A 20,682-nucleotide genomic window follows, 5' to 3' on the forward strand; every position below is an offset into this window, starting at 1 on the left:
TGCCTCATCTCTAGAACCAAACTGGATGAGAAGTAACCCCGCATTTATGCATTGGTGTAAATCGTTGCAGTTAATATGATTGATTTTCGTTAACAAACAGCATTCATTTCAAATGCACGCAGCTTTTGAGACGCTCATGCTAAGAACACACAGCGCAGATCAGCACGGCGCGTGCACGAGATTGAGTTTCTTACCGGCGGATGGAGTTATAGGGCGCGTGTGAAGCGCGCGTCCTTGTCAGGAGTGCGTGTGTGGAATGCGGGAATGCGTAAAGCCGGGAAACGCCACTGCAGTCCGCATCGGTCGGCCAGGTTCCTGCTTCTATCTCTCTCGGTTTCTCTGTGTGTATGAGTGTATCCTCGCAGGCAGGCAGGTAGCTGACTCGCTCTCTCTCTCTCTCTCTCTCTCTCTCCTCCGTTATATCTGAATTCCATGCACAGTGTCGCCGGGACCTGCAGTGCTGATTCGGCGCAGCTGCATGCTTGATTTTTTTTATTTATTTATTTTAATTCTACCGGGAAAAACCGGAGGAAATGAAGCTTCCTGGATAACTCAGCCACTCCAGACAACTAGATACACCACGCCGCAAACACACACACACTCGCCCTACCCGGCCTGTGGATCCCGGAGCATGCGCAGTGCACTCTCCGGGATTAACTGGAAACGTCTGCAGGTGGGACAAGTTTTTCAGGTGATGTGTCAGAAAGTTCCTGTAGGGCATCCTGCCCAACCCTATTGCTTAAGCTCCACCACCCTGTAGGCTTTACTTCCAACATAGTCGCCTCTAATGGACTACTGAGCTGTAACACATAAAGCATTGATCCTTTAATTAGTATTAAACAGAGTCCTGTTAGGGATGGGCAAAGTTGACTCATTTATCTTCAGGAACTGCTTGATCCTGGTCAGAGTCAGGGTCATGATGCATCCAAGCACAAGGTAAAGGCAGACCCTTAATAAGACACCGGTCCATCACAGGGCACTATGCACACATTCACTCCCATTCATTCACTTATTCACACCTAATGGCAATTACTGTAGCAGCTAATTCACCTCCTGGTATATTCTTGAGGGGTAAAATTTGGAGAAAAACCCATGAGCACATGAAAAGAACATGTGAAACTGCACACAGACAGTAACCCAGTCTCATAATTGAGTTAGGGACCCTGGGGGTATGAGGCAGGAATGACTCATCAAGCAATATTACAGATAGATCATATTACCACATTAAGTTTACAGCATGTCAGTGATTCTCTAGCAATCTCAGTTGACATTTTTATTGCCCTAATTATATATATTTTTATTTAAAGGACAAGTTTAATAAAGCCTGATTAGTCGGTTCAACTGCAATCCAGAAATTTATCATTTATTTAAAAAAAATGGGTAAAAGAAAAACAGCATCCTATTAACAACAAAGTTTCTGTAATTTTAAAAATTATTTTAGTCAGTAGAAGCATAAATAAAATGCACATTATGTAAAAAAAAAAACATAATTCTTATACCCTCATCACAGACGGAATGGACTCTAATCTATTACTAAAGAGTAATAATAAGTATCAGACCCAAGCCAACATCTGATCCAGTCCATGAAGATCCTATAAAAAGCTTGATTATTTGGATCGGGTGTGCTATAACAGTTGCTATATCACTTTCTTGCCTAACCCTGCCTTTGGCAGTTTGCCATTGGTGTTTAATGCAAACTAAAATGAGTACAGTTCAGATGTACTCCTAACCGACACAAATTTCAATCATTTAAAGAGATTATAGATAAGGCCGGTTAAATTATAATGCTGCTCATGGGTTACTCCAGATTGAGCCAAATATTTTTTGCAAATACATGATTGTTTATGAAGGAAAATCACAGCACTAACACAATGGTTAAGTAACACTATCATTAAAAAATATGAAATGTTATGGTCAGAAATAGTTTTGAGATCAGCTTATTTTCAGTTCTGAATGGTGCAAAATATCCTGTCCAGGGAATTGATCTGCTGTGATAATTTTCACATGACAGTGGTATTTTGGTACAACTGCAATGAAGCAGTCAAAGCAGCCCCAAGCAGCTTAAACAGACAAACATATCTTGAGAGAGAGAGAGAGAGCTGGGCTGAGTTCCAAATGGCACCCCATTGAACCTAATGTAATGCTGAACTGCTGATCAGCAGAAAAAGGGACAAAAATAGAACTAATGCAGGAGTAACTACAGTAACAACAGCTCTACTGACCTCTAGTGGTCGCATGTTATACTGAGTTTTACATTCCTTCAAGAACGTTAATCATTTAGACTAGTTTTTAGTATGAAGTTCATCTGCAACTGGGAGTTTGGGTTGGGGGCCATGTGAAACACATACATACAGTCATGTGAAAAAATTAGGACACCCTTTGAAAGCATGTGGTTTTTTGTAACATTTTTAATAAATGGTTATTTCATCTCCGTTTCAACAATACAGATAGATTAAAGTAATCCAACTAAACAAAGAAAACTGAAGAAAAGTCTTTTCAAGATCTTCTGTAAATGTCATTCTACAAAAATGCCTATTCTAACTGAGGAAAAAGATAGGACACCCTTGCCCCTAATAGCGAGTGTTACCTCCTTTGGCTGAAATAACTGCAGTGAGACGGTTCTTGTAGCCATCTACCAGTCTTCGACATCGGTCTGAGGAAATTTTACCCCACTCCTCAATGCAGAACTTTTTCAGCTGTGAGATGTTTGAGGGGTTTCTTGCGCGTACAGCCCTTTTCAAGTCACCCCACAGCATCTCAATGGGATTCAAATCTGGACTTTGACTTGGCCATTCCAGGACTCTCCATTTCTTCTTTTTCAGCCAATCTTTGGTTGATTTACTAGTATGTTTTGGGTCATTGTCATGTTGCATGGTCCAGTTCCGCTTCAGCTTTAATTTTCTAACTGATGGTCTCACATGTTCTTCAAGCACCTTCTGATACACAGTAGAATTCATCGTGGATTCTATGATGGTGAGCTGACCAGGTCCTGCTGCAGCAAAGCAGCCCCAAACCATGACACTTCCACCTCCATGCTTCACAGTTGGTATGAGGTTCTTTTCTTGGAATGCTGTGTTTGGTTTACGCCAAACATGTCCTCTGCTGTTGTGTCCAAATAATTCAATTTTGGACTCATCTGTCCAAAGAACATTATTCCAGAAGTCCTGGTCTTTGTCAACTTTATCTCTGGCAAATGTCAGTCTGGCCTCGATGTTTCTCTTGGAAAGCAAAGGTTTCCTCCTTGCACACCTCCCATGCAAGTTAAACTTGTACAGTCTCTTTCTGATTGTAGAGGCATGTACTTCTACATCAACAGTAGTCAGAGCCTGCTGTAGTTCTCGAGATGACACTTTAGGGTTTTTGGAGACCTCTTTTAGCATCTTGCGGTCTGCTCTTGGGGTGAACTTGCTGGGGCGACCAGTCCTGGGCATGTTGGCAGTTGTTTTGAAAGCCCTCCACTTGTAGACTATCTTCCGGACAGTGGAATGGCTGATTTCAAAATCTTTTGAGATCTTTTTAAATCCCTTCCCAGACTCATAGGCTGCTACAATCTTTTTTCTGAAGTCCTCTGACAGCTCTTTTGTTCTCACCATGGTGCTCACTCTCACTTCAACAGTCAGGAGCACACCAAACTAAATGTCTGAGGTTTAAATAGGGCAAGCCTCATTCAACATGCAGAGTAACGATCTACTAATTATGTGCACCTGGTGTGATATACCTGTGTGAGATCTGAGCCAATTTAAGAGGGAATACATGTGAGGGTGTCCTATCTTTTTCCTCAGTTAGAATAGGCATTTTTGTAGAATGACATTTACAGAAGATCTTGAAAAGACTTTTCTTCAGTTTTCTTTGTTTAGTTGGATTACTTTAATCTCTCTGTATTGTTGAAACGGAGATGAAATAACCATTTATTAAAAATGTTACAAAAAACCACATGCTTTCAAAGGGTGTCCTAATTTTTTCACATGACTGTACACTACCTCTAGCTCTAGAATTGTACACTGATTTACCAGGAGTAGCGAAAGAATGTGTACATGCAATATTCACAAATATTAAAAGGTTTTAAAATGCTATTTATTTGTTTATTATTAAAGGAAGAAAATAAATTCTTGCAAACATTTTTGTGCAACGTTAATTCCAACTGAATGATTTCAGTGCAGACAAAAAGCTGATTATCCGGGCTTTAGAAAGTCTGTAAACATTTTAAAATATGTTAAAAATGATATACTGTAAATGTTTCCAAAACCTTGTCGACATTGCATATTATTGGCTAGAACCATTCATTTATAACATTCAAACAAAATTGTATCAAATAAGCAATAAACAGAACAAAACATTAAAGTAATGTCAATTGTAGAGCTTGTAAAACACAATCCTATAGACTGAGTTAAATCAGATTTGCTGTGACAGATTACACGTTTCCAGTGCCACACTTTCCATACACAAGCATAAAAATATATATATATTTTTTTAAATCCCAGATATTTTGTATTGTATTACAATAATTGTAGTGCTGACATTTTTTTAAATAAAAAAATAATAAATCAAAAACATATTACTGGAATAACTAAAATTATTGTCGACTGCAAAATGACTTCAGCATTAATGAGCAATCCAATCGTGATGCATTTTTAAAAATTGCATTGTACACCATAAATCTAAGGTATTATAATAAAATATCATTATCTCTAGAATGGGTTAAGTCACAACAAACACATTTATTCTGGTTAAAGCTAATCTGGTATGTAGATGTTGTAAGATTTATGTTTCAAGTGATACCTGCAGAAACCATAGAACACTAAGGTGAAAAAAATCCGTCTAACATTCCAGTACATTTTATCATCAATCAGCAGATCTCTAAACAGATACTTAGAAAGGTGCAACTTGTTTCCTTCATTCTTTTCTTACATGCGAAATCATACAAAGCTTTTGTTTACTGTATAAAATAATTCTGAATAAAAACAAAATGAAACAGTACGTTTTTAACAATTACCTATGTAAGTATGTTTACGCTCATTTAATTTATTTGAAATTAAAAGGAATGCTCAATGCAGAACCATGAATATAACACAGTATTTCTAAAGACATTGCATTTACACATGCAAATTTCAAGTATGACAGAGTCAATAAGTAGGACACACTTTTTTCTTTTTAAGAGGTAAACTTCTCTTAAAATAACCGTGACCCTGGTCAGTCCTGCATGGCAACAGCAGCTTGTTGAGAGTTTGTTGTGTTGTGTGCATCTGACTCAATTTATAGATAATCATCATGACTTGAAACCGGGATAGTGGAGCTGAAATAGATATTTCATACAAGTCCATGTTCCAAGGTATTGCACTATGCCAGCACAGTCCAAATAATTCATGGATGAAGAAAGTCCTGAAAGATAAACAGTATATCAAAATGCCTTTCTTGCCATCAGTTACACGTAAAAGCAGGCTAACCTTATTAATACAAGTTACATGTATTTTCTGGTCATGTATTCATGTTGCATGTATTTCTGAATTAATTGAATAAAAAAAAAAGGACCTAGGCACAAAATGTTTATAACCCAGTCCCTGCAATACAGTATTAATTATTCTTTATTGTTTTAGAAAGCAATCTTTACTCCATTAAGAACCCTCTCTGATAAGTAAACACGCTCAATCCAATTTTGTCACACGACATCTTCCAGTTGGGAAGGACAAAGGTTAACACGTGCTTCCTCGGAGATGCATGAAGCCAGCCTATAGCATCTTTTCCAACTGCTTCTCATGCTGCATCACAGGTGGTGTAACACACTCGGAGTGAAAGCCAAATCTGCTCTTTTCCAAGACTGGCTAGTGGTGCTGTAACTAACGCCCCCACCAATGCCCCATCACGCCCACCCAGAGCATATGGCTGTAGCATTGATATCGCTGGAGGATATAAAGCGTTTTTCAGTTGCAACACTTTTCTTCAAGTAATAGAGCGAACTAAAAATCATTCTACTCCTTTATTGTTGCATATTTTCACAACAAGCAGCATTCTAGCATGAAATCCTGGATTTGTGTATGGTTTTACAACTTTTCAGTGAATAATATTATACATAAAGTATTGTGCAAAACTATTGAGCCAGCCATCATTTCTTCAGTTTTTACCTACAAAAGAGCCAGACTTTCTTGTATTTTTAATGTACTCCAGGATTCCTGAAGGACTTTTTGGGTTCTCATTTTTGGCAAGACTTATTCTCAGTTCAGTCTCTGTACCTGAGCAGTTTTAGAGGAAAATTTTGAATCATGAACTATGAATAATTCAAGCATAAAAACAGGAACAGTTGAGAGGCGAAATAAGGTTGCTGCTGAGGTTGTTACATTAACATTTACTTTAATTTAATATGAAGACTTTTACTGTACAGGACTGTTTTCTTATCCATGAGTGTTTCACAAAGAACCCCTTAGGAAGCTAAGTACAGTTTGATTGGAATTGTTTAAAAAAAAAAAAAGAAAGAAAGAAAGAAAAAAAAACAGGTATATGCACTACTCTCTGGTTTGACCTGGGCGACTCACCTGATTTCAGCTAGGCTGGTATTAGGGTCGTATGTAGCACACCTCTCAGAAAACCACACCTAATTTATGACAGACAGCTGACTGCAGGTCAGCACATTAGTTCTGAGATGTGTGATACACATGGACCCAGGTGTTCATGTACTTTTATATCTGTAGGTTGATGAAAGGAGCGAAGCCCACCACGTTCTGGAGCAGCACCAGCGCCCTCTGGAGGGGAGGTTCCACATCTATCTCTACGTTGCGCCTTCTTAGCACACCCAGACTGGACTCGCTAACGTTATGACAGTGATTCACCTTCAGAGACTGCAGTTTAGGGCAGTATTCAGCCACCGTCCTACACACAGGCACACACGCATGCATAAACAAGTGCACAGAGCAGGAGAGAGAGAGAGAGAGAGAGAGAGATACCAGTCGTGCATGAAAGCAGCAAGGAAAAAAATCCTTACAAATTAAATTGACAGTAAAATAAGTAATACATTTTTTTTTGTTTAGTACGAGGATGGTTGTAGAATCTGACAGCAAGCTTTCATAATCTAATACAAATATTTTAGACTGAGCTGCAAGCCAGGAATGCACCACTGTCTTCACTTCTTTGTCCTCGTTTTTGCACAGTGTCGACAGTGAGGGCAGAAATGTGCGGATATGCATCGTCATGCAAGATCACAATTTCCTCGGATAGCTGTCCAGGTTTAGGCTTTAGCTCTTTAATAAGCTTTTCACTGTAACGAGCACTGTTGATTGTTGAACCTTTGTTCTCGGATAATGTTTTAGTACTGGCACTTCCTATAATCCTAAAAAACCGTAAGCATCAATTTTCTAACAGATGGGTGACTTTTTCTTGGTTGGCGATTGAGGATGTTTGCATTCCATCATAGTGCTGAATCCATGACTCGTCACCAGTAATGATTTTATTAGAGTATCGGTTCAAATTTTGTTTGTTTTAACAGAGGACTGATGGCGGCGATCACCTTCTCTTCTCCGGACAAGCTTTTTTTCCAGATGCCCAAAACAATCAGAAAGGATTCATCAGAAACTAATGTTTTTCCTGAGGAGAAGTAGCTTCTTTGCAGGTCTTCTTAAAAATATATATGGGTAAGCGCCACCATCAGTCCTTTGTCATTCCAACAGTAAAGAATCCTGAGACTGTTCATGTGTGGGGTTGCTTCTCAGTAAAGGGAGTGGGCCATAAGTCAAAAGTGATGATTAAGTGTCACGGGGGACAAAACTTGTAATTTCAGGTCCCTGGCCGGGAAACTCATTAGACCTTAATCCCATTGAGAACTTGTGGTCAATCCTCAAGACGCGGGTGGGTAAACAAAAACACACAAATTCTGACAAACTCAAAGCACTAATTCCACAAGAATGGGCTGCCATCAGTCAGGATGTGGGCCAGAAGTTGATTGACAGCACGCCAGGGTGAATTGCAAAGGTCTTAAAAAAAAGAGGGTTTAACACTGAACATATTAACTCTTTGCATAAACTTAATGTAATTGTTAATAAAAGCCTTTGGAACTTATAAAATGCTTGCAATTATCCTTCAGTATACCATAGTAATCCGACAAAAAGATCTAAAAACACTGAAGCAGAAGACTTTTGGCCCTGGCTGTAATTGTTATAGTGGAAGTAGTTCACACAATAATTACAAAAAAAAAAAAAGAAGAAGAAAATTATGGTTTTTATATTACTATGGGCAATACAGAACAGGAATCAAACTTTTTTGCACGTTGTCATCCATTCAGTCATACACACGCTTACTCAAACATTCCCCCTGGCTCACCTGATGGCCTCGTTGCAAACCCTCAGACAGCCGGTCAAGTCAAGATGCTCGAGCTCCCTGCAGCGCTTGGCCACCTCCTCCACAGTCGTGTCGGTGATATTGGCGTTGATGGCCACAGAGAGCGAACGCAGTGTGGGCCAGTGCGCCGCCCCGTAACACACAGCCTCGTCTCTCAGCTGCCTGCAGGCGGTGAGGTCCAGTGTACGCAGCTCAGAGCAGTGATCCGCCAAGCTGTGCAATGCCAGGTTATCCACCCACTCGCAGTGAGCCAGGCCCAGGTGCTGCAAGCGGGGGCAGCCAAGTGCCACAGCCACCAGAGCGTGGCGAGTGAGATGAACGCAGCCGTGCAGGTCCACGCGCTGCAGCTGCTGGTTCTGACCAATCACAGGAAGCAGCTCCTTATCAGTGATCCAGTCACAGCAGCAGTGTACAGAGAGGCTCTGGAGGACTTTATTATCACACAGCATGAAACAAAAAGCTTCCTTAGGAATTCGAGGACCTGTCTAAGAGCAGAGAAAGAGAGTAGATAGTGCTTGAAGTATCTTAGAATATGTGCCTGTGTTTAACATCACAAGCAGAATTATTGGCACTCTTAATGAAAGTGGGATAAAATGAATCCAAAAAATAATTCATCTTACGAAATAAGTGCATTTAGAGCAGAAATAGAAGCAGTGAGACACTGCATTGCTTTACTTTAATATTGCATATTTACCAAAATATTCACATCCAACATCCAATTTCTTTAAATGATACCAGAATTGTAAATTAACAAGTTATTTGTGATTTTTTTTATAAAAGTTATCAGCCATATTCTTGAACAGTGCTAATCATTTTGAGCTTGACTCTTTATGCTGAGAAGAAAAAATCTATACAGCAAAAAAAAATGTAGAACAGAAGCAACGAAATGGTCCAATTTAAAGCAATTAAAGACACCTTCCCAACAACCACGTGAATCGATCAAGCAGGACATCAAGCATGTTCAGAAGAGAGAATAAATGCAGCTCACCTGTGCAGGGTCGAACGAGCGGCAGTTGGCCAGATAAAGCTGAATTAGAGAGCGGAAGCCCTTGCTCACTCGCTGCAGACTGACAAGGAGTCTTAAAGGCAAGTAGCACAGCACGTGTGTCACAAGGACGTCCTCCCAGGGCAGGTCTAACAGCTGATACCTGCAACAACATGCTCGAAACTTACAAACACGAATGATTATGCAGGTTCTATGCAGAACTAAAAATAAATACACTTTTGATTTTAGACAACTAGGGACAATCTCTGCTACTTCTAAATTAGATTATGGAGCACTGAGTCTTTTAATTATGCTATTTAATTACATGTGTTATTTTTAACCTATTTATTAGTATCGTTTTCTTGTTAATGATATGTCCAGTGACTGCTGTACAGGTGTGAATGTGTTATGTCCATTCATTTGTTACTGTGACAAGAGCAAAAAATGAATGCTCTGCTTGTGAAGATCAGCTAGCAGCGATTCGTCTTTTGTGGTCTGAGGGTGTGCCCGGTGCCATTATTTATCAAAGACTTTTGTAGACAGTATGGAAAAAGGGTGTATGCATGGATATGCAAGTGTTAGCCATCAAGAAGTTGCCAGATGTAAACTAATGATATAATATGGATACAAAATATATTGTGTCTGAATATTTTTTAATAGTCCTGTGGTTATTGTCATTATTTATATAACACTGGGTGGCTCTGCTGTTTCGTAAAATAAAGTACCCTGTAGCTGGTGGACATTAAAATTAATTGTATCGTTGTTTTGTATAACAGCTTAAAGGGGACCCGTTATGCAAAATTCACTTTTCAGTCATATTTTGACATTCAGACATGTCTCCAATGTGTCTACAAACAAAACAACAAAACACTATTTTTGTATTGGCCAGGAATAAATTAAACAAGCTAATTAAAATTTTTGACCTTTTGTGATCTCATATAAGAAGATACTCTACCCTAGAGATGGGAGTCACCAGGGTCACCCCCAAATAAGATTCGATTTATATTGTTATTTTGTAGGTTCAGTGAAACCTCAGTATATGTATTTAATTTGTTCTAGAGTCGAGTTCTTAAAATTTATATTTCAATAAAGATTTTCTCATTAGAAATTATGTAAATGCAGATAATTCCAGCCACCCAAAACAATATTACAAAAAAAGTGTGAAAAATCACATAAATTTTGATGCTCTTTTGAAACAGCTTTCGTTAACTGAAAACAAAATCATAAAATTCGTAAACTCACTTTGCTTGGTTTTCCACTGATGCAAAAAAAATTCTGAACAGCCCCTGGACGCATCTGCATCTTAGCCAGCACTCGGTTCAGTTTGTTCATTCGTATTTTGAAAATTATTCTTATGCCAACGCTAATTTCTTGCAAAAAGTCATAAGGGAGGGCAATCCCTTGCAATGCCAAGGTTCCAAGAAAAACATATTTTTTTTCAGATTTCTTTACAATTCGAAACAAACTTATTAAAAAAATTCACATGTACCACAGGACGCTGTGCTGCCTACCAATGGGAATACTACAAAATAAAACATATTTCATTGAGCAGTATTTCAGATGGAGCATTAACATACCCAACGTGATGGAGCTCTGAGGGCTCGTTAACTTGTTAAAAATAAATAGTAAAACACGGGACCTTTTTATGTCACTGCTTTTTGGTGATGCAGATCTTGTATCATGAAATTTTCTTCAATTATGGTGATTTGCAGTACACAGTGCCAATAGTAAGTGAACACACACACACGGTTCTTTCCCAAACTGTTGCGTTTGAATGCAAAGTTTTCAGCACACAACTGTTTCGAGTACCTTTAAGCACTAAATGCACCCCAGATCTCCTCACTCATGCCACTCTTTCTGAATGAGCACAATGTCAATCAGTCACAATCCAAAGTCTAGTGGGAAGCCTTCCCCAAAGAGTGCATATTATTATAACAGTAAACGAGGAGCAAAATCTCAAATAGGATAAGTAACAACTACAATATGGATGTGATAGTCAGGAGTATAAAAACCTTTTGTATTACTTTCATCTCTATTCTAGCATCTTACAGCAATTTCCCTTATAACTGTTAACTTCTAAAACAACAGGGAAAATAATAAAATACAAGCTGGTATCAAAAAGTTTTGAGATTTGTGCACCACAGGTCTGATTACTTTACGTCCTCCCTCAGACGCCTTAAATCCTGGCAGTAGAATTCGCTATAGACGGTCTGGCCCCTGGGGACGAATTATTGATGTGGACATGATGGGATCTTTCACTGTGAAGACTGTTGCTTAGTCTCAGGTTCGTGCACATCCACTCAACTTCGTCACCAGTAATGATCATTAACCTGAAGGATGGGTCATCCACGGCACGCTGACAGAGTGCTTAGCAAACTTTGACGCAATGTTCCTTCTGCTCCTGGGACAGCAGCCTGGAGACGAACTTGGCAGCATCGCCGTAAACCTGCTGAATCATGTCAAACCTGTCTGTGGCAGATTTGCCCAGTTTCAAATTTTATGTTCGCTCTTTGTTCTAACTTGCTGTCCATGATAAAATAGCACACGTGGTAACCTGCGTGGTCAGACCAGTTGCACAGCTTCCGATGTACAGTACACAGGATGATGTATTTTGATACACTGACTTATGAAGGTCAGTGCTCCTCCTGACTGTGCGTGCTGCCTTGTGCTGCCATCTGCTGGCGTGTTACAAAACTAGTCTCGAAACTTTTTGATACAACCTCGTAAAACATGCATGAAATGGCAGAAAGAAGATTAAATCTCAGCAGAGCAACATGACATCTACACACTCAAAAGGCCTGCATGCAATAATTAAAGCAATGTTCGCATTATCATAATTCTGAGGCATGTTTTTAATATTAAAAACATCTCTGTACTTGGAGCACCTGGGTTGTTCCTTCGGCTTTGCCTGCACTGCAGTGTAATCCCCAGCTGAGCTGCGACTGCTGTCGGTCATGTTTAGTGCCGTTGACTGAAGTGATACGTCAACATACGTCCCTCAACACAACCTGCACCCTCAGGACCTCTTGGTAGCTCTCGTGTCCGCCTGATTTAAAAACATACAAACTCAGACGCAGTTCATTTTTAAAACATATTTTAATTAAAATGTTTTCCCAGAAACACAAACATGAATAAGTATTACAATTCAAGCGATATATAATTCATCGTTTGAATTCAGTAAGAATAACCTGAAATTATTTATCTATTTTAGCTGGCAAATATATGTTTGTTTGTTTTTTCTTTCTCAATTTTAAATTTTATTTAAACAAAATCACACTTAGAGGCAAGTCAGCATCAGGCACTTTATTATCCTGCTAAATAATTTGTTCTTTGGCGTTTAACGGAGGCTGATACCCACTATGATGCATTACTGCCACCTTCTGGTTACTCGTTTATTCACAGGCGACTCGATTTGGATTTATCCACACTTTACGACACGAAATCAAGGGGTACACTACGGTGGCCATGAAGTGCAAAACAAATTAACAAAACTGACAAAACAAACAAAAAAAACGATATAAAAAAACAAAACAACAAAATCCCCCCAAAATATCAATATCGGATTTGATAATTTATTTTTGGATTTTTTTTTTATTATTGTTTTCAGTTTTGTTACTTTGTTTTGCACTTTAGGGCCACCGTAGTACACAAATGTCCAAACAACAAAATAAGACAGCACACCACTTTCCTCTTCTCCGGTCACGTACTTGGTGTACAGCTCGTTCGGTTTTATACTGCCATCTAGTGTGCGGGACAAGAAATCGCCTTCAGACAATTTACACCAGTAAAATTCATGCCAATTTCGTATTTTGTGGAACATTAAAACAGTTAATTTATTAAATTAATAACAATCTAACTCTAAACAGTATAAGTTTTAAGTATTTTGAAAAGGTATGTTAAAAAAACAATAATATTTCACCTAACAAAAAGTACTTATGTGTTTTAAATGTAATCTTATTACACAAATTTGAAATAAAAAATAAAATAATTATTATTTTAAACAATATATCTATATATAATTAAAAAAGTATTATAAAAAGTAATAATAAAATAAATAATAATTTTAACATTTATTCATTTAATAAAATAATAATAATAAAAAATAACTATTACAATTAGAAAATGAATTATGTTAAAATAATTATTAAAAATATTGTTAAGGCAGCATGGTAGCATAGTGGTTAGTACTGTGGCCTCGTACCTCCAGGGTAAAGGGTTCGATTCCTCCTTGTGTGTGTGTGGAGTTTGCATGTTCACCCCATGCTTGGTGGGGTTTGTCCCTCATTGCAAAGACATGTAGGCTGGGTTAATTGTTGTTCCCATATTGTCTGTTGTTGGTGTGTGTGTGTGACCTACGGTGGATTGGCACCCCGTTCAGGGTGTACCCCACCTTGCCCTAAGTCTTCTGGGATAAGCATCAGGCCCCAGAGACCCTGTACACAAGAGAGATGACCAAAAAAAATTAGCAATGTATTTTTTTAAGTTTTGACTAAGCATGCTTTTACAGTATATCTGCATAAAAAATACAATTAAGGCATGCTGTTGTAATCTGTCCCAGTGCAGAGTTAATGTTTCTGTCTTATAGGTTATTCTTAACCTAAAACTGCCTGCACTTAAGGGTTTTATTCCTCTTATACTACGGAGATTTGTCAATGAATGCAATTTTTTTATTTGAACACCATGTGCTTTGTATCAATTTATAATTATCGAGGGTAAATCAGTTTCGCAACAATGAGCGTCATTTTTAGATTAGTCTAGAGCAGCCTGTCCTGCTGTGTCAGGTCGAAACGTATCGTAACCAAATGTCAACACGTCACACAAAAGACTGGAAGAATGTTAACCGTATGTACGCTAGGTTCTAGAACCTGGGAAGTTGTTAAGTAACAATACACATGATAAATACTTGCATCATGGGCAGTTTCTGCATACCTCTGCAAACACAGACCACCCACACACACACAAACACACACAGAACCCAACACAAAACCAACAAAGCAAACAATATCAGCATGTCAATCCACAGACAGGGTTAAATTACAATGGAGGCACCCGAGTGGAACAACTGCTGAGCCATAAGTTTGTAGGATTGTGAATGAAGCTGGACTGCTGGCTTTACAGAAGGTAACTTTAAAGCTAACCAGGAGACTGGATCCACATACAGAAGACATGGCAGTCAATTCGGTTCACAACTTCACCATGGTCACGTTGGAAGGGAAACCTATTTCGCTCAGGGTTTACGAGGGGAAAGTTCTTCTTATCATCAATGTGGCCACTTTCTGAGACTCCACTGTCAAGGAGGTATCTGAATCTCACGAATATACTACAGAATCCTAGATTATAAATGAAAACTCAATCTGGTGGGAAATATATTTAATGCAAATTATAGGTAGGTTTATGGAAGGGCTGTGCAGGTATTGTGTCGTTAAATGAATGAAGGACGATGTCAATCATTTGTCAAAATGCTAGTTGATCTGTACATGTCTTTGTTTCTTTTTTATTGTTGAGGGGTTTGCTCAGTGGTTAAGATATTGGACTATGGTTTGGAAGGTTCCTGGTTCAAACCCCATGACCACTAAGTTGCCACTGTTGGGCCCTTGATCAAGGCCCTTAACCCCTTAACTGTTCAGATGTATAATTAGATAAAAATAAAATAAAAAGTTGCTCTTTTTAGGGTGTCTGCCAAGTGCCTTAATGTAAGAGGCGATTGAAGTATGAACTTTTAGTTTTAATTCAAGTCGCTTAAGAAAAATGATACATTTCCAGTTTAGGAATTACAGCCATTTTTTACAAAGGTGTTCCATTGTCACTGGCTAAAAACTAATTTAACAGCATACCTATAATCTGATTAAAGCCTAGTTGTGGCCTGTTCTTAACTTATTTTTTGACAAACTAATGATATAAATAGTCCGGCATTAATTTCACTGAAAAAAAAAAAAAAGTATAGAGACTACAGATATTTGGTAATGGCCAAATCAACAATGTAGTACATTCCTAAAATAATGACAAGTTTAGGAACATCAAAATAACTTGATGGCCATAGAAGACATCTAAAGTGGATGATCTAAGCATACATTCGTTGATAAAGAAAAAACTGTGACAACATCTAACCAAAGAAGAAGGCAGGTGCATCATTCTCAACTTTATAAATAGCTGCCCTCTTCTGCTACGAGTACAGTAAATCCCCGACTTACAAACATTCGAGTTCTGAACTTTCACATACTATACGAATGGACCTCGCATTACAAACATTTTTAGACGTTAACAAATCGCGGAAATAGCTGACATGTCTGCTTGGGATTGTTACAGTTGTGCTGCTGTGTGCTTACTGTACAGTGCAATAGTGTACAGTAGTACAGTGCTCAATCAGAGCCCAGAATGTCCGTAAGGAGAGGGGAAAGCAGTGGTGATGTGGTGATAACAGAAGTAATCAGAAGAAATCTGAAATATAGAGGAACACTTTCTGCTAATTCATCCAAACATTCTTAAACAGATAGGACAGTGTCTCACATTACAGTTCGATAACAACCCAAAATGTTCTGCGAAAGCAACCCAAGGCAAAGAAATGAGTTATGCACCTGACCTCAAACCAACTGATTTTCACTTATTGAAGGCACAGCTGATGGCAGGAAAACCCACTAACAAGTGGATGCAACTGCAACTGACTAAAGGTCCAGTAAATACCTGGCTAATTAGCTCAGAGAAGGAAACTCTATGTCCATGTCCATGATTGCTTTGTTCAAACTCATTAAAGTGGTTTACAGAGAGAAGATACTTAAACTGTGTAACTGTAGATCAGCAATTATAAAAAAAAAGTTTGATGGTAAGGTATTCTTTACATTAAACTTCAATAATAGCAATGTGTGTTCCTGGGATTTTAGTACCTCAGGCTGAATGCACTCATGGACAGATTTCATGGTGAGAACTTCACCATTCTGGGATTCTCATGCAATCAGTTTGGACTGCAGGCACCAGGTAAGAGAAAACAACCTTTACTGTAAACAAACCAGAGATTAAATAATGCAAGCTGCATAATATGGTGTCTTTTTGTATGCTTTACTTTTTATAATTAATTTTGTAATATCAGAAAACATTGTTGAAACATCTGGTTTTAGGATGAACCAGATCCCTTTTGTATTTGGTTGGTTTTTGGTTGTTCTTTTAGTCATCTCATCATGTTGCTTCTCTTTAACTTACACTTTCCATTCTGTGCAAAATCTAACGACAGTTAGATTAATGCCAAAAATGCTTCAGTTCCTGAAATTCTCATTCCAAACTGCCTGCCATAAACAATCATGCCATGGTCAAACTGATATAAACATTAACTGATGCTCTTAACCTCAAAACTGGTAATTGTAATTTAACATGTTAAAATTATTCATTAAAATGTTTCAAAAATGTATTTCCTTTTTTTCTATAAAGCTGCTTTGCCACAATGACCATTGGTAAATGTTCTATAGAAATAAAATTTTATTGAATCTGTAGCTGCGTGATTTTAAACCAAACCCTTAAATCACCAACGGCCTCATGTACAAAGACTTGCATTGAATTCATACAAAAACATTGCGTACGGACAAAACTGACAAAGCTGATTACATTAGGAAAACCGGCGATCGCTGCAAATTGCGCTTTAATGTTTGGCTGGTCAACTGCATGGTATGGAAACCTTATATACCTGCTAGACATGCGGATGATCCCGTCCCATACAGCTGGCATTGCACGGCTCAAAGACGACTGGCTTAAGCCCGAGCGGTCTGCCAGTTCTCTTTGGACAGAACCAGTTGCCAGGAAACCAAGCGTTGTCAGCACCTGTAAGGGAACGGGTAATGCGTGGCTCCTCGCTGTCTCTCTTTCCAAATTTGAGCTCCAAGAGGATAGCTCTTGGAAATCTGAAACGGCTAATAATCCAGTCATCACCGTGGGCCAGAAAATCACAGTGATCCCTAAAAACGCGTTCCCTTCGGATTCGACCATTGACAATGTCCTCTAATAAGGCGTTAAAGGCTCTAATTTTTCTGTGTTAAAGCTTTTTTCTTTTAGTGCGGTTTTATTTAAATGCTGTTGGTTTTTATCTGTTTCTTTCTTCCTTTAGAAGGGATCTGGTGCTTGACTTGGCCATTTTAAAACCTTACACATTATTTCTCCTTACGAAATCCATTGCTGGCAGTGTGTTTTGGGTCATTGTTTTGTTGTATGATGTTTTGTTGCACCCCAAGTTCCTCTAAATTTGATTGCGTTTCTCTGTAAGTTGTCAAACACTGGCCAATGTTTCTGTAGATCTTTAGCATCAAGCTCCATTATTACTAAAGATAATGCTAATGATAGTAAACACACTTCAGAAGCAGCCACACAGGCCTAAGCTGTGACACTCCTTCCACCATGCTAGTTGTAATTGATGCATGTAGGTAATATTGATTTCAGAACTTATATGTTTCTTTGCATATCTTTGCAAAGGCCTTTCAGTTCTTACTGCTGATGAGTGGTTTGCATATTGTGGCATGGCCTGTATATTTCTGCTGTTTTTCTTCCATAGACATCTCTTTGGTCTTTACATTGGTTTATCCTTTTAACAACAAATGCCGACTTTTCTGAATAAACCCAGAGCTCAAAGCAAGAGTAGACTTTTAAAGATATTATTTGTTTAAACAATCAATCTAGCTGGGGTCACCTGGGTAACAAGAAAAACACATTATTATCCACAGCATTAAAATTATTATACAAATTTGTGTAGATTCCCCTTGTGCTGCTGGGGCATCTCTGACCCTTTGGGCCATGACGCCACAAGACCTCTTGGGGTGTTTTGTAGTGTCTAACACTGGGATATTACCAGTGGATCCTTTGGGTGCTATGGGTTGTGGGATTGCCCCTCCATGGGTCTGACTTATTTGTCCAGCACATTCCATGGATGTTAAGTCAGATTGAGATCTGGAGATCAACAAACATTAGCGCTTTGTATTCTAAGCCCTGTATGTCATGCATTGGGTGTTCTGATCCTTATGTATTTGACTTTTTTCAGCAATTTGTTCTACATTGGCTTTTCTTTAGTCCCCATAGACATAGATGAGCATTTGGTGCCTATAATCCTTTAACCAGTTTACCAGTTTGTCAGTGGGCTTAGTGTTGTGGGTGATTGGTGTATGATGTACAGTAATGCTGCACAGTGAACAGGAAACAAGCTGCAGGTGCCAATACTCTGATATGCATGCTCCTAAGGGATAACTGACCTAGAGCCATGTTGAGATGGCGTTTTTTACAAACTTCATTCTTACATATCCTGTAATGTCTTATCTGTCAGTGGTGAATAAATGATAATAAAACATAAGGTGCCTTTGACAGGCAGTGTAACTATTGTTTGATGAATAACACAGCAGTTAAAAGCCCTGTAGTTGAGTTACAGTCATTCTTTCTCTTTCTCAGAGGACAATCACGAGACTCTGGACGTCCTGCGGTGTGTCAGACCTGGAGGCGGTTTCATTCCAAAGTTCCCCTTGTTCAGTAAAATCGAGGTTAATGGGCTGAGTGAGGCACCTCTGTACACCTTCCTAAAGGCAAGTTATTAATATTCTGAAGACAACAGGCGTCTGTGTGTTTTACCTTGAAACAAATAGTGCATGGAACCTAGAGTTTAATTAAAGGATACTAAAGATGACTCCTAGATGATTAGCATGCTCTAGAGTACAACTCAGGCTAAAGACTTAAATTGGTGATCTATTTATCTATCTATCTATCTATCTATCCATCTATCCATCTATCTATCCATCCATCCATCCATCCATCCATCTTCTTACTATATCCTAGCCTGGGTCAACTTAGATATGTGAATATTTATGTAGTTTGTGAATAATGAACACAAAGGTAGAATAAACACCTGGATGGGATGCAAGTCTCTTGTAGAACACCATGCACACACACATTCACACACTCTTTTACACCTTCTTTTTCACAGCCCATCTACTTACAAGCATAATTTGTGGTGGCTAAATACATAAACAACAGTAAACTAAGCAGAGAAGTTTTTGACTAGTTATTAAAAGCCATCTTCACCTCTGAATTGGTTGCAGGAGACACTGCCTTCTGTGAATCCTGTTATTGGAGATATCAAGAAACTCTGTTGGTCTCCAATTAAAATAAGTGACATCCGGTGGAACTTTGAGAAGTTTCTTATCACAGTAGAAGGGTTGCCAAGCAAACGGTAAAAGCAGTTGGCTAACAACCTACTTTAATAAGCTTGTGATTTAATATTAAGTAAGTAGAGTTTTTCATGTGATGACCATTTGGTGATTTAAGGGTAAGAGAAGCATTACTGCAAAAAATCAATTAATCAAAATTATAATGTATTTATATAATAATAATAATAATAATAATAATAATAATAATAAAACAAATATGATCTATGATATGCCAAGAAAATATTGCTTTTCAAATATGGAATTAGAAATGTCATTAAGCTTAGATTTGCCGGATCCCAATCTATAAAAGAACAAAATTTTGATACGTCTGCCTATTTTCAAGATATTTGCACTATTTTTAGTCATTTTGTATAAGTTTTTAGTTAATTTAAGTAACAATATGCAAATCCATTTGCAGGTTTTATTTATTCTTACACTTATGAGCTTTAATAGTTTGAGTGATTAAATGCCATTTTAATTTTCTATTGATTTTTAGGGAGCTAATCTACAATTATTATTTCTTGATCAATATTATTTTACCAGATTTATAAGAAATGTTATACTAATGATATTTTTTTTTTCTTTTCTGAATATCCTGCTTATTTGTTTCTTGGACAGCTATGATCCTAATCACCCTTTTGAAGATGTGGAGAGAGACATAGCTGCACTCCTGTAAATCTTGTTCTTTTATGTCACAACTGACCTTATAAAGATAAACAGTGAAGGGTTTTCTTAAATGTAAAAAGACACTTGCCAAAGCTCAGAACACATCATTAGCTTTTTTTCTACACTAATGCATATTACAATTATGAGGGATGTTCAAGTTAGACCTGGACTTTTGATGCAGAGTAACAGAAAACAGTTCTGAGAGTAAAAACTCCCTTTATTTCTCTATTAAATCTCATGCTACACTAATGCACTTATCTCACTTAACTAGTGTAAAGTATACCATCAAGATTTTTTTCAAGTTTTCTTAGTATGCCGGAAAAATGATTGGACTGCCTCTTTCACGTCTGAAATGCTGGCCTCCCAGGAACTCCTTTAATTGCCCAAACATGACTGTACATTTAAAAACAGTTTAAAGACTTAATTCAAAAGAATTTTATCACAAATCTCAGTTGTGTGTGTGTGTGTGTGTGTGTGTGTGTGTGTGTGTGTGTGTGTGTGCAGAGTAGTGGTGGGGCAGTGTGATGACCCCTCAGTAAAAGC

At 38.2% G+C, this 20,682-nt stretch overlaps 3 protein-coding genes across 7 annotated transcripts in view; 1 reads left to right on the forward strand and 2 right to left on the reverse strand.

Moving 5' to 3' along the window:
- LOC128541319 (PH and SEC7 domain-containing protein 1-like) overlaps positions 1–564 on the reverse strand; it is a 53,564-nt gene extending 53,000 nt beyond the window's left edge. For all 4 annotated transcript variants that reach the window (XM_053511677.1, XM_053511679.1, XM_053511681.1 and 1 more), the window contains exon 1: positions 195–564. The gene's annotated coding sequence lies outside the window, so the exon portion shown is untranslated. The remainder of the gene's footprint in view (positions 1–194) is intronic.
- Positions 565–4,082: 3,518 nt separating this feature from the next.
- Positions 4,083–12,315, reverse strand: fbxl15 (F-box and leucine-rich repeat protein 15). 2 transcript variants are annotated; one of them, XR_008365593.1, is made up of 5 exons: positions 12,184–12,315; positions 9,311–9,470; positions 8,305–8,807; positions 6,528–6,861; positions 4,083–5,379 (listed from the first exon to the last, which is right to left on the reverse strand). XR_008365593.1 is itself a non-coding variant. In XM_053510748.1 (4 exons), exons 1-4 carry the CDS (start codon positions 12,261–12,263, stop codon positions 6,672–6,674), a joined length of 933 nt encoding a protein of 310 aa, XP_053366723.1. In that variant the 5' UTR covers positions 12,264–12,315; the 3' UTR covers positions 4,083–6,671. The 2 variants fall into 2 exon arrangements, 1 of the variants encoding a protein (XP_053366723.1); XM_053510748.1 differs by having other exon boundaries at positions 4,083–6,861.
- Positions 12,316–14,487: 2,172 nt separating this feature from the next.
- Positions 14,488–20,149, forward strand: gpx9 (glutathione peroxidase 9). Its single transcript, XM_053510836.1, has 5 exons — positions 14,488–14,605; positions 16,186–16,279; positions 18,722–18,852; positions 19,366–19,496; positions 20,092–20,149. Exons 2-5 carry the CDS (start codon positions 16,207–16,209, stop codon positions 20,147–20,149), a joined length of 393 nt encoding a protein of 130 aa, XP_053366811.1. The 5' UTR covers positions 14,488–14,605; positions 16,186–16,206.
- The last annotated feature ends 533 nt before the right edge of the window (positions 20,150–20,682 follow it).

Source organism: Clarias gariepinus, chromosome 14 (genome assembly GCF_024256425.1).
Source record: "Clarias gariepinus isolate MV-2021 ecotype Netherlands chromosome 14, CGAR_prim_01v2, whole genome shotgun sequence".
Taxonomy (NCBI): Eukaryota; Metazoa; Chordata; class Actinopteri; order Siluriformes; family Clariidae; genus Clarias; species Clarias gariepinus.